This window comes from Phoca vitulina, unplaced genomic scaffold (genome assembly GCF_004348235.1).
Source record: "Phoca vitulina isolate PV1807 unplaced genomic scaffold, GSC_HSeal_1.0 scaffold4, whole genome shotgun sequence".
Taxonomy (NCBI): Eukaryota; Metazoa; Chordata; class Mammalia; order Carnivora; family Phocidae; genus Phoca; species Phoca vitulina.
Window position 1 is genome coordinate 39,303,082 of NW_022589707.1, and position 13,235 is coordinate 39,316,316.

Here is a 13,235-nt window from a genome sequence, read left to right on the forward strand (position 1 = left end):
ATAGATCAATTTGTAGTTGTAAATTTGGGCAAATTGAACCAAATAGAACTGGTTTGTTTTCTTGTTTGGATCCTCTTTTATAAAATAAGGATGATAATAGCATCTACTCCTAGGGTTATCATAAGGATCAACTAAATTAGTCTCTAAACTCTGAAGTGTGGTGAAAACTACATGCAAGTAAAATAAAAGAAACAGCAAATATGTGAGAAAATATAAGGATACCCGGCCAGCTATTCTCGTTATTTCACTAGTAAGTTTTACTACATTCTTATAAACTTCACTTAAAATAATTTTTTAAAGTTGTGATCAAATATACATAACATAAAATTCACCATTTTAACCATTTCTCAGTGTACAGTTCAGAGGCATTAAGTACCTTCACGTGTGTGCAACTGTCACCACCATCCATCTCCAGAACCTTCATCTTCCAAAACTGAAACTCCAGTCATTAAACAATAACTCCCCAGACCCTCCTCCCTCTCGCCCCTGGCAACCACATTCTACTTTCTATTCCTACGAATTTGACTCCTGTAGATATCTCATATAAGTGGAATCATTAGCATTTGTCCTTTTGTGACTGGCTTATTTCACTTTTTATGATGTCCTTAAGGTTCATTAATATTACAGGATATGACAGGATTTCCTTCCTTTTTAAGGCTGGATGGTATCCCACAGTATTGATATACCACATTTTGTTTATCTATTGATGGACACTCGGGTTGCTTCCAGCTTTTGGCTCTTGTGAATAATGCTGTTATAAACACAGGTGTACAAATATCTGTTTCAGTGCCTGCTTTCAGTTCTTTTGGGTATAGACCCAGAAGTGGAATTGCTGGATTATGTGATAATTCTATTTTAAATTTCCTTATAAACTTCATTTGAAGATCTGAAGTGACAGCGTGTTTCTGTAGAGTTAAATACTGACATTTTATTAAAATTAAAATGTTTTATAATATATAAAATTATTCAATATGTGCAAACTACTACAATTCCGTATGCTATAAATAAAGACTATTCATTTAAAAAATAGTTAAAATATGTAAAATACAGAGAGTTGAGAGGCAGCGATGGCTATTCCTAACCTTTAATGATCAGGTTTCAATTTTCCTGCTGCTCAGAAGAAATATGAGGCCAAACAGTTGCCATTGGAGAATATTAACATAACCTCAGAATATGTTTTATTAAAAAAACCAGAAAAAACAAAAACCTTTTTATCCCAGAGAAAATTGCTATTCACAGCTAATGTAAATTCCAGAGTTTTGTTCTCATAATATTGACTTTGGACTGATTTGCTACTCAAATTGGATAACACCAGCAATTAGGGTATTTCTAGTAGGTATAATCTGGACAGACTGAATTAATGACCACTGGGTGATTCAGATAGTCTACTGCTTTACTCAGTGGTTGAGCCGTGAGATGCTTTGTAACTCCCAGGTGAGTAAGTCTTTTGTGTTAATTGGAGTATCCGGAACATTCCTGGACAGGCTGCCTCTGAGCCTGTTTGCTGCTTGTCTCATGGATCTGTGATGGGGGCAGGTAGCTTTAAACCACATACACAAGCACTACTTGACCCATCCAGGTACCACCACCGGTGATTGCTGTATCTACCCAGTGGAAGCTAATGTAGCCCCTTCTGAGCAGAGAAAGGATTTAAGGTCCCACAGTCCTGTGAACCAAAATGGGCATTATGGCGAAGTAGATTATCTTAATGTAGTGTCATTAGCTTATTTTATTTTAAATGCTTCCTAAGAATTGTTTTAAAAAACCATACCCTAGTAGCAAGGAAGAAATCAGTCACGGTGTTGGTAGAAACCCAATCAGTATACCACAGGAGGCTATTCTTGCTCCTGGCCAGGACTGCTTGCCAGAGAAAGTGTGGTGAGATGAATTAAGAAGCCCAGTTACACATTAGTTTGGCAATTCTTTGCTCTTTTGTTAGCTGTATTTTAGTAAGATGTGTTATGTGCTATTAGCACTGGGTGTGGGCATCCAGTTCTAGGTGGAAAAACACCTAAGGTTTCAAAGTGCTTTGAAAATATGTGATATCCAATCAAGGTCTTTAGTTGCACAGCTAATCTGATAGCAGAAAAGTTCTAAGCATGTGTTCTGGAGCTGAATCAATTTTCCACCGCTTACCACTATGTGGCCAAGAGTTACTAACAACTACCTCTAAGCCTCAGTTTCTTCATCTGTTCAGTGGGGAGAATAATTGCATGTCTTTAAGGTCTGTTGGTGAGACTAAATGGCATGATAAATAGAAAGTGCTTAGCTCAATGTCTGGTGTGTGGCAAAGGTTCACCAGTATTTCTAGTTTCATGCCTTGCCTTTTGTGGTAAAGTGGGGGATGGGAAAGAAATGTGGTTTTTCTATCTTTGCCGTTCCATTGGAATTGATTTCTTTTTCTTTTAAGGACTGCTGCCTCTTTTGGGTGGCAGGTAGGTGCATAAGGAAATGTACTTGCTTGGGTTTTTTTTCTTTTCTTGCATAAACGTGATATTCCTTTTCATTCCAGCAGACACCTAGAACAGTCTCTCCATTAAGCTGAGAAGATGACTTGAACCTTTCAGAAAGCTAGACTTTTGAGCTAATCTGGATCTATTTCCTAACTCTGGAGAAATGATCTCCAGCTCAACAGTATGTCACTTTATATAAATGGAAAAGGATGAAGAAAGTTCTGTGTCTACCTGAGCACCGAACCCCTTGGGCGATGAGCCCCCACATAAAGTTGGCACAGTATTCACACCAGTGCGGGCCTCGGAATGTGTGGACCTGTGATCCAAAAAGAAGAAAAATGTCAGAAAATTCAGTTATTTGAAGGGAGGTGGCCTTAGACATGAAACACATAGATGATGTCAAGAAACAAAGACTTCAGTGGGAGTGAGCATCCCTCACTGGGCCTTTTCTTTCCAGTGAGGTGGAGTTACAAACAGACCGGAGAAAACAGAGATATGCTTTGATCTCTGAAAATCCTCTACCAATCCACCATGCCCCAGGCCAGAGTCAGAAAGGAATGTGGAGCAACAGTAAGATTATAGGGCCATGCCATCAGCTAAGGAATGAGACTCTCACCACCCCAAACAAGGCACTGTGTGGACAAACCCAAGATAGCCTGGGCTGGTCACCATAACCTGCATTTAGCTCTGCAAGTTCTGGAAGGCAGAACTCAATTATTGCATCCTTTTGACCAAAGTTGTTCCATGTGTAGAATATCCAGACAGGTATAAATAAGACATGATTATAGGAAAATTAGAAGGTTCCAAGGCTTCGAGCCACTTCCAAAAAACAAAAAACAAAAAACCCAACAACAAAAACAAACCTAAAACCAAAAAAACAGGCATTTAAAAAAAGTGAGGGAGTTGGCTGACATGAAGGCTACTGATAGGGTCTATAGAATTGCCTTCCCCAGAGACAGGGTCTGGATTCAGCATGCCAGGTGAGGCCTATGCGTGTGTAACTTGAAAGTCCTTTCTGATTGGCCCAGATGCGAGTCTCATTGGTTGGTGTCCCAGCCAGTTAAATATTTTGAATATTATGAAGTAAGGATGGCTTTATCTCTAAATATTCAGGTACAGGTCCTCTTATGACTAGGCCATGTATTAAGTCATGATTTAAAACAAAAACAAAACAAAACAAAAATACATGTTCTCTGGCACCAGTGAGCTTCAAGACACAGAACTAGGAGATTCCTTGAAAGCAAATGTGGCCATTGTAAGCCAGAAACTACCACAGGCAGTCTACTTGGAGACATACAAACCCATGTGAAAATGTTCTGAATTTTTACAAAATTAAAATATTATGAGACATTACTAAGGACTTTCAAAGTTTTAAGCCTCCATTAACAAATAAAAGAAATATAGACAACATTATCTTTTTTAAAAGACTGGGAGGCCAGTCTGCTATTTTTTTAAAATTTTAATTTTTTTAATTGAAATTCAATTACTTAACATACAGTATATTTTTAGCTTCAGAGGTAGACTTCAGTGACTCAGTATGCTAGTTTTAATTAACACAAAAAATACGAGGATCACAACTATGGGTACAATTTGGGAAGGTGCTCATCAGAGCTCTACTTAAAACAAAAAAAGCATCACTTTGAGGTCTTTCTTTATATATACCACTAATTGTATATACATGAAGTGGCAGACAAAACAGACCTGGTTCCCTCCTCCTGGAACTTATAGATTTGTAAAGGCCGACAGAGTGAGCAAGTTAAAAAATCAAAAAGAACAACTTACGACCATGGTTTCTACACAACTGAACTAAGTTTTGGTTTTTTAGTTTGTCACATGCAAACTGTCCAGTATACTATGAAAAACAATGGAAAAAAAAAAAAAACCTCTCAGAATTGTTTTTACTAAAAATGGGTAATTGTGCTGTAAGGAAGCGGCGCTTAGATACGACAAAGCGCCTTGTAGGAATGCAGAGAATCTATCCCAGGGAGCTCTTGTACTCGCACAGAGCCAAGATGCGAGTGTTCATTTAGAGGCCTGCTCAGATTAAACGTGGTCCTTAAAGAATCCCTCAGTAAGGGGTTCTGTTGGTAGTTGAAGATTTTCTAAAGTTAGCAATCAAAGATTTCTTAATATTATTTTACTAGAAAGGCACTAAAGGGATGGTGCTGGCTAATTATGGCAACAAAGTTGATGGTTAATATACTGTTGAAATCACAAGATCAATCAAATCAAATCAAATCAAACAACTCCAAAAGAGAGGAAAAAAGTGTGTGGAAAGGGATATAAAAGAAAAAAAAAAAGTTTGCTACTAGAGAGACTTAAGAGAGGCCCCAATGTTATCCACAGTGGTCAGAAAAGCTTCTCTTGGAAAGTGACTTCATGCTGCTTGAAGGAGGGGAAGAGCCAATCTGGTAGAGGCAGGGTTGGAGAGCATTCCGGGCAGAAGGAATCTACAGAGGTCCTGCAGGAGCAAAAGAGTTTGGTGTGACTGAGGAATGAGAAGGCCAGGGGGGCCAGAACACCAGAGTGAGGGGAGAGAACCTGGCTGAGGTTGGAGGTAGGAAAGGGCCTTGAAGGTTTTATTAATGAGCATAGATTTTCTTTTAATCTAGGTCCAATAAGAAGCTCTTGAAGGATATTAAGTAGAAAGATGATTAAAAAAAAAAGATATTCTGATCACCATGTTGAAAACAGATGGGAGAGTATTCATAGTGAAGGAGATTCGGAAACTAGTTAGTAGTTTCTGGTTCAGAAAGGATAGAGGCCAAGATTAGGGGGCTGGAGTTGGAGATGGGAAGTGGATGGATTTGAGGCATTTTTTTTTTTTTAAGATTTTATTTATTTATTTGACACAGAAAGAGAGAGCACAAACAGGGGGAGTGGCAGGCAGAGGCAGAGGGAGAAGCAGCCTCCTCGCAGAGCAGGGGGATACTGATGTGGGACTCGATCCCAGGACCCCAGGATCATGACCTGAGCCGAAGGCAGTCGCTTAACCAACTGAGCCACCCAGGCGCCACCTCCCTCTTTTTTTTTTAAAGAGAGGCATATTTTTAAGACAGAATTCATAAGACTTTATAATAGAATAAATGTGGATCTTTGAGGGAAAAAGGAATGAAGAATGACTTCTAGATTCTAGCTTTAGAAACAGGTGGATGGTGATGACATTTGCTGAGATAAGGAAGACACTATTTGGGGGAAAAATTCAAGAATTCAGCTCTGGTCAGTTTAAACTTAAATGTGTTGAGCTCAAGCAGGAATTCACATATAATTCAACATCTCAGAGGAGGAGAGAGGGTTGGAGGTACACATTTGGCCACCCCTGGTGAATAAATGGTACTTAAAATTGTGTAAATGGATAAAAACTATTAGGGATAGAGGGTAGAAAATGAAGAAAATAGAGCTCAACCCAAGTCCTCTGTGCTCCAACACTTAGAAGCAAGAGTCAAGTGCTTTAGAAGCCAAAAGGTAAAGAGTATTTTAGGGAAGGAGTAGTCAACCTTGTTCGATTCTGGGAAAAGGTCCAGTTAAATGAGGACTGAACACTGATTCAGACACATGAAGTTATTAGTAACCTTGGCAAGCACAGTCTCTTTGGATCGGTGACGTCAAAAGTCATACTTAAGTGACATGAAGAATAAATGGGAGGTATGGAAGTGGAGAAATGTGTAGGCAAGTTTGTCAAGAAATTTGGCTATGATGTCCAGCAGAGCAATGAAATAGCTCCAGGGAGATATGGAGATAAGGGAGAACTTTTTTTTTTTTAATAAACGATGGGAGATATTAGGGCATGTTCACTGGTGGATGGAATTGATGCAATATGTACAAGAGACTGGAAATGAAGAAGAGAAGGAAGTGAAGGAGTGATGATCTTGAAAACCTGAGAGGTGCTGGGCTTTGTGTCATATAGCAAAGTCAAAAAGAGAAACAGTTGAGATCTTTCTAGAATTAGTAAAAGCACATCTTCAGATTCAGAAAAGCTAAGTGAGTCTCAAACCTGGTAAATTAAAAAATAATCTAACCTATATAGATTATATAGAAACTGCAGAATACCAAAGGACAAGCAAAATCCTAAAACAAAAAGAAAAACAAAAAAAACCCCAAAAAACAAACAGACAAAAAACCCCCAAGACCAAAAAAACCCCAACAGGTTATTTTTACAAAAGGACAGCAATTATGATGAAAACAGTTCTCTTCAACAAAAAGAAGCTAGTAGATTATGGAAAAATTTCAGCAAAGTGCTCAGAGAAAATTACTGCCAACCTAACTTCTATACCCAGCTAATTACCATTCAAGAGTGAGGATGAAGTAAAGATATTTTCCAGACAAACGCCAAGAGTGTTCACTCACAGATCCTCACTCAGAGAAATACAATGGGATATATATATCTGTAGGAAGCATTTTGAACCTAGTGGGAAAGAACAGGATTCAAGAAGCCATGTTGAGCAAGAAATTGGCAACAGGGTTCGATCTAATCAAGCTCTGTCTGCATAAGACAATAAGATGACTAATTTCAGGGGACTTAAAAACAAATTGACAAAATGGCATGGGAGATTGGAGGGGCTTAAAAATGTTAAAGCATTCTACGGTTCTCATCATTTGGGGTATGTAAGTAGAGCTGCTAATTAACTGAGGAAGATTTTAAGTCAATTACACATGTTTTAGAATTTTGAGTATATGCAGAAAGAGTGGGATGGAATCTATAAAACGTGTAACGGAAAAAGAAATAAAGATTTGATCAAGCCAATAAAAAGAAAGAAAGAAGGAAACAAAGCCATAAAAAAGCACAGTAAGTACAGGGGGAAAAGAAAAAAGAAAAATCCTTATACATCTCTAATCATATCAGTGGCCATAACATCAAAAAAAGACAGAAATTTTCAGATATTCAAAAAACTTTTGCAAGAAATACAGTCAAAACATAATGTAATAGAAATGTTGAAAGTGAAGGAATAGAAAAAACATACAGAGCAAATAGCTAGCCCCAAATAAATATCTTGATATAAAAAATATATTTTCTTTATTAGTGATAAAGATGGTCATTACATAATAATTAGAGATTTAATTTTACCCTAAAGATATAATAATCCTGAGCTGTTATGCACATGACAACATGGTCTCAAAAAACATAAAGCAAAAGTGGAAAGAATTACAAGAGGAGACTGACAAATCCATAATCATAACGATTTTAACATCTATTCACAGAAATTAATAGATCAAATAGATAAAGTTAATAGACTGGGTATATTATATAAAAGGGACCTCATACCCAACAATTTATAGAATATGTACTCTTCTAAAACAACACATGAAATATTTACACAAACTGACCACAAACCAAGCCTCAACATATAGAAAAGAATTGATACGATAGATACTATATTCTGACTACCAGTCAATAAAATTAAAGACATAGTAAGCAACCAAACCCCAATATATTTGGAAATTTAAAATAATTCTACAAATACAGCAAAGAAAAAAATCTTAATAGAAATATGGTATCGAAAGACAAAACACTCCTTATGGGATACAGAAACTTTAAATGCATATATTAAAAATAAAGATTAAACATTAACAAGCTAAATATACTATTTAGGAAGCTAGACAAATAACAAAGTGAGACAAAAAATAATAAAGATTATTGCAGAATATAATGAGATAGAAAGAAAAGATAAAAAATAAAAAAACTAAAAGGTGATTTTAAAAGATTTCTAAAATAAGCAAAGTTTGGGCAAGATTGATCAAGAAAAACACAAGTGATAAAGAGAACATAATGCAAATGCAGTGAAGATATGAAATACAAATCTTGAGAATACTAGCTTTATACTAACAAAATTATAAGTTCTGTGACATGGATAATTTTCTTAAAGAATATCAATTATAAAAATGACCCCAAATAATATAGAAAACCTACATTCAATTATATCCATTAATTGCATCTGTAGTAAAAGTTGTACCCTCAAATAGTTAAAGGTCCCAAATGATTTTCTTAATTTATCAGATCTTTTTTTTAATTAAAGATTTTTATTTATTTATTTGGCAGAGAGAGAGAGAGCACAAGCAGGGGGAGTGGCAGGCAGAGGGAGAGGGAGAAGCAGGTTCCCCACTGAGCAGAGAGCCCGACATGGGACTTGATCCCAGGACCCTGGGATCACGACCTGAGCTGAAGGCAGATGCTTAAACGACTGAGCCACCCAGGTGCCCCAAGTTTTATCAAATCTTTAACAAACGAATCATCTCTAACCAATATAGACTATTCCAGATTGGAGGAGAAACAAAGAAGAAAAGGTCCAGAATTTGCTTTATGAATACAATTTTGATTCAAAAACTATACAAGAACATGAAAGTAGGATTATAAGTCAATTTCATTATGACCATAAATGTAAGAATCCTAAAAAAGTATCCTACTGAACATAGCATAATTATTTTAAAATGTTATGACCAAGGGGGGGGTCTTATGTCAGGAATTTAAGGTAGATAACATATCACTAGTATTCACTACAATAACAATCGAGAGAGAAACCCCATAATCATTTCAAAAATTAGAACACCAACAATCAATAAAATTCAACATCCATTCATCACAATAGCACTTAGCATACTAGGCATAGAGGGAACTCTCCTAAAAATAGATGATTAAAGGTATCTCTGATACACACATAATAGTCCTCAAATTTAAAAATGAAACATTAGAATAATTTCCTTTAAAGTCAGCAAAAAGATAAGGATGTCTATGAATACTTCTCTTGAACATTATCCTGCAGAGTTTAGCCAGCATAATAAAATAAGACAAAGAGATATATAATTGAAAGAAGAAAAAGGCCATCAAGTTTGCTTCGTGTAAGAGCAATATGAAGAAATCAGCAGCATTACTATACATAAACAATAACTCATTTTACTGAGCAATAAAATTAAAGACTTCATTTACAACAAAATCTAAAATAATTAGAAAATAACTAAAGACATTAAGGACATAAATAAGAAGAGAGATATTCTATATTCATGTATAGCAATGCTCAATATTACAAATATGTCAATTATCCTACAAATAAATCTACAAATCCAATCCGATTTCAATCAAAATCTCCATGGTGCTTTTCACAAAACCTGGCAAGATGGCCCTAACATCCATATGGAAGAATAAAGCCGAAAGACTAGCCATAATAATTTTGAGTAAGGAAAAGAATGTAGGAAAACACATCTGACCATCTATCAAGACTTCTATAGTTACAAAAAAGTAAAACACTGCAGGATGGACAAACAGACCAGTAGTACACAGCAGAAACGTCAGGAACTAAATCACACCTATGTGGAGAATTGGTTCCACCTATCCACCCATTCATTATTCACTCATTTATTCCATACTTACATGCTGATTGCCTACTTTGAACTTGGCACTGTACTAGTCCTTGGATATATAAAGTTAAATACATCAGAGGGGCACAGACCTCCCTGCACTCAACTATCTCATCTACAAGAATCAACAGGCAACATAAATAATTATCATATGGCAGTATAATAGAGATTGTAATACATTCTTTCTGAGAAGTCTGGGGAAAATGATAACTGAACAGAATTTTGAAGGATGGATAGGAGTTCACTAGACTGGGAAAGATGGAGTTTGGTGGGGAAGTAGTGTTGACTGGGGTGGTAGATGACTTAGGGAGGACATTCCAAGAAGAGGAAACAGCACAGCCAAAGGCCAGTGAGGGTGGACTTGGTTTTTGAAAGGCATTCTTTCCTTGCAGGTCATGCAAAAAAGGAGTGGTGAATTTTTTTCTGGATCATCTCCAGTGGATAAGGAATCACATGGGAAATATCTCCATACTTTGGGGTAAAAGTGAAAATAAAATATTTAGAAATTTGGAGACTAGCTGTAATGTTTACTTTACGTAGACAAAATAGAAACTAGCCTACTGAATGCTTCAGGAAAAATACAAGATATGCCAGCTACAGATTTTCTAAAATTTCATTTTGCCAATATTTAAAAAAAAATATGCATATCAAAATTGCATTTCATGCTTATTAGCCCTGCCCATATTTCCCAACATCTTTTCTTGTTGATATATCCCCACTGCCTTCGATCTCATTTCTCCAGCTAAACAAATGCAGACAGACATTTTTTTGAATAGCAAATAACTTCTCTGTCCCCACAAATACACATTCCCACAGAAATAAAACAAAATGGGGACTGAGGGGAACGTAAAGTTAGTTAAACATTATTTTAGGCCCAGTGCCTAATTTCCTCTTTGTGATGGGCCACTGTTTATTTTCATGGCTGATATATTGTTCAATTTTCTTTTGGGTCCACAAGGACAATCGCTAAATAGTAGGCTCTATGTAATGCTGAGGTCACTCTCTGAACGCATTTCATTTGGGGTTGAGTTATGATGGCCACTCTCCCAGTGAAATACCCCATATCTTGAAAAAATCACTGATCAGCTTTTTCCATTCTGTGAAGTTTAGAAGTTTATTGATTTTCAAGAATATCTTTTCAGAAAAAAAAAAAAAAAAACACTTTGCAAACTCTAGGGCAGTAACTAAAATACCCTAGACAGGAAGAAAATACCCCAGACAGGAAGAATGTCTGTCCAAGACCATTATACTGGGCATGGTCTGCCTGGAATTCCAAAACCACACCAAAGAGAAAAAGATGATATTACAAGAGATAAGGTATGTTTGACAAATAGCCCAGGAATGGCCACTTAGTAAAAACAAGAGCCAGGGTTGTCAAGAAAAATCTCAGGCGTTTCACGAGTATCCCCTGACTTGACTCCAAATGAGCAGGATGTTATTTGTCTCACATCTGCTGAATCTGGAAGGCAATATTCCCTGGTGGTTTCATAACAAGTATGTTTTGATGGGTCAGTGTAGACACCATCCAAGTGTGTAATCAGCTCAGACCAGGTTCTATTTGTGATGCACTACACTTGAGAAACATTGCTTTTCCGCGTCAGTGTACATCCAGGTTTCTGAACGTGGGCACTATGAACATTTTGGGCTGGATAAATCTTTGTCATTGTAGGACGTTTAGCAGCACCCAGGTGTCTCCCCACTAGATGCCAGCAGCACCCCTCGTCTGGCACAACCACAAATGTCTCCAGACTGTGCCAAATGTGCCCCAGGGGGCAAAGTGACCCTGATAGAGAGTTACTGGTATAAACTAAAACCCTATCTCCTCAGTTGGTGATTTTTATTATTTATATTAATAATATAAATAAATATGAGAACTTTATTTTTTTACTTTGATTTGAAAAGGACTCTTCGGGTCAAAGGCAGTTTTGTCTTAGCTGCTTTATACATGCACAGAAGAGGGGGCTGGAGGTGGCTCAAGTCACTGCCTGCTACAAGTCACTGGGTTTGGGGGGGGTCATTGCCCAGAGTTACCCGAAGGGCTGGAGAGCAGGCAACTTGTCTAGGGTCACCCAGAAGGGTCAGCAGTGCTGGGCCTCCCGCGCTCAGCCAAGGGTCTTTCCTGTCATCTACTGCTTTTCCCATAATCATGTGACACTGAGGGGCGCCTGGGTGGCTCAGTCGGTTAAGCGTCTGCCTTCGGCTCAGGTCATGATCCCAGGGTCCTGGGATCGAGCCCCGCATCGGGCTCCCTGCTCAGCGGGGAGCCTGCTTCTCCCTCTCTCTCTGCTGCTCCCCCTGCTTGTGCTCTATCCCTCTCTCTCTCTCAAATAAATAATAAAATCTTAAAAAAAAAAAAAAAAAAATCATGTGACACTGAACTCCTGAGAAATTAGGTTAAACTTTGGACTTTTCCCTCTTGCAAGATCAGATGAAATACTGACCTTGAAGTGAACCTTTTCAGATGGGAACGAAACAGCCAAGGGGAATCGCTCCGTCTGTGACAGGAGCCTGGGCTTCCCTGAGAGGCCTGCTCAGCAGATGTTGCCAGAGACCTGGGTTTCTCCACCGGGGAGAAATCTGGGGGTGAGTGGTGTTCACCCCCAGATCTGTCTATTCAGCAGCCATCCTACTACCTTTAAAATAGGATTTAATGTCTAAAACACTGATTGCCACAAAGCTTTTTGGGAATCTCCCAAAAACTGCATAAAGTGAGAGATTCTTGTGCTAACTTCCTCTCGGGTTTATGAGGGTATCAGCACTGACCTTCTTCTGACACTGCCCTGACCCCCACCCCCCGCCCCGGCAAAACCTCCAGGGCTCCTCCATTGTCTAGTGCATGTTTCCTCAACCCCAGCATTATTGACGTGGGGGCTGGGTAACTCCTTGTGGTGGGGCCTGGGCTGGGCACTGCAGGATGTTTCCCAGCATCTCTGACCTCTACTAGATACCCCAGGAGCACGTCCCAGTTGTGAGGATCAGAAATGTCTCCAGACACTGCCAGATGTCCCCGGGGGAGCAAAACCACTCTGGTTGAAAGCTGCCCAGTAGAAGAAGAGCTCACATTCTTATGTCCCCACAGTCTCTCTTGTACCTGGTGGTGCCTGGCACATAACGGGCCCTCGGTCCATATTTGCTGAATAATAAGAAAAAAAAATGCCTGTCTAAATAGTTTCCTCTCCTTAGAACTTTGAAAAATACCCAAATAATATGTACAGTGATCATTGGTCCTTCTATTTTTCTCCCCACAAAACACAAAAGGAATATTTCTCTGGACTTAACATGCCAGAATCAGCCATTTAGTCATTTAGAATAGCCCCTTTGAATGTCCTTTGGAATAAAACAAAATATAAAATTAATAACAGCTAAGAACTTGATATGGGTCAGACTCATTAGTACATGATTTACATTTGAGGAGTAGCTTGACCAAGCCAC

General features: G+C 38.1%; 1 protein-coding gene across 2 annotated transcripts in view; it reads right to left on the reverse strand.

The window, feature by feature from the left end:
- CHN2 (chimerin 2) overlaps nucleotides 1–13,235 on the reverse strand; it is a 292,339-nt gene that overhangs the window by 21,384 nt on the left and 257,720 nt on the right. For both annotated transcript variants that reach the window (XM_032401868.1, XM_032401869.1), the window contains exon 8: nucleotides 2,685–2,769. In XM_032401868.1, coding sequence (XP_032257759.1) covers nucleotides 2,685–2,769 — 85 coding nt within the window. The remainder of the gene's footprint in view (nucleotides 1–2,684; nucleotides 2,770–13,235) is intronic.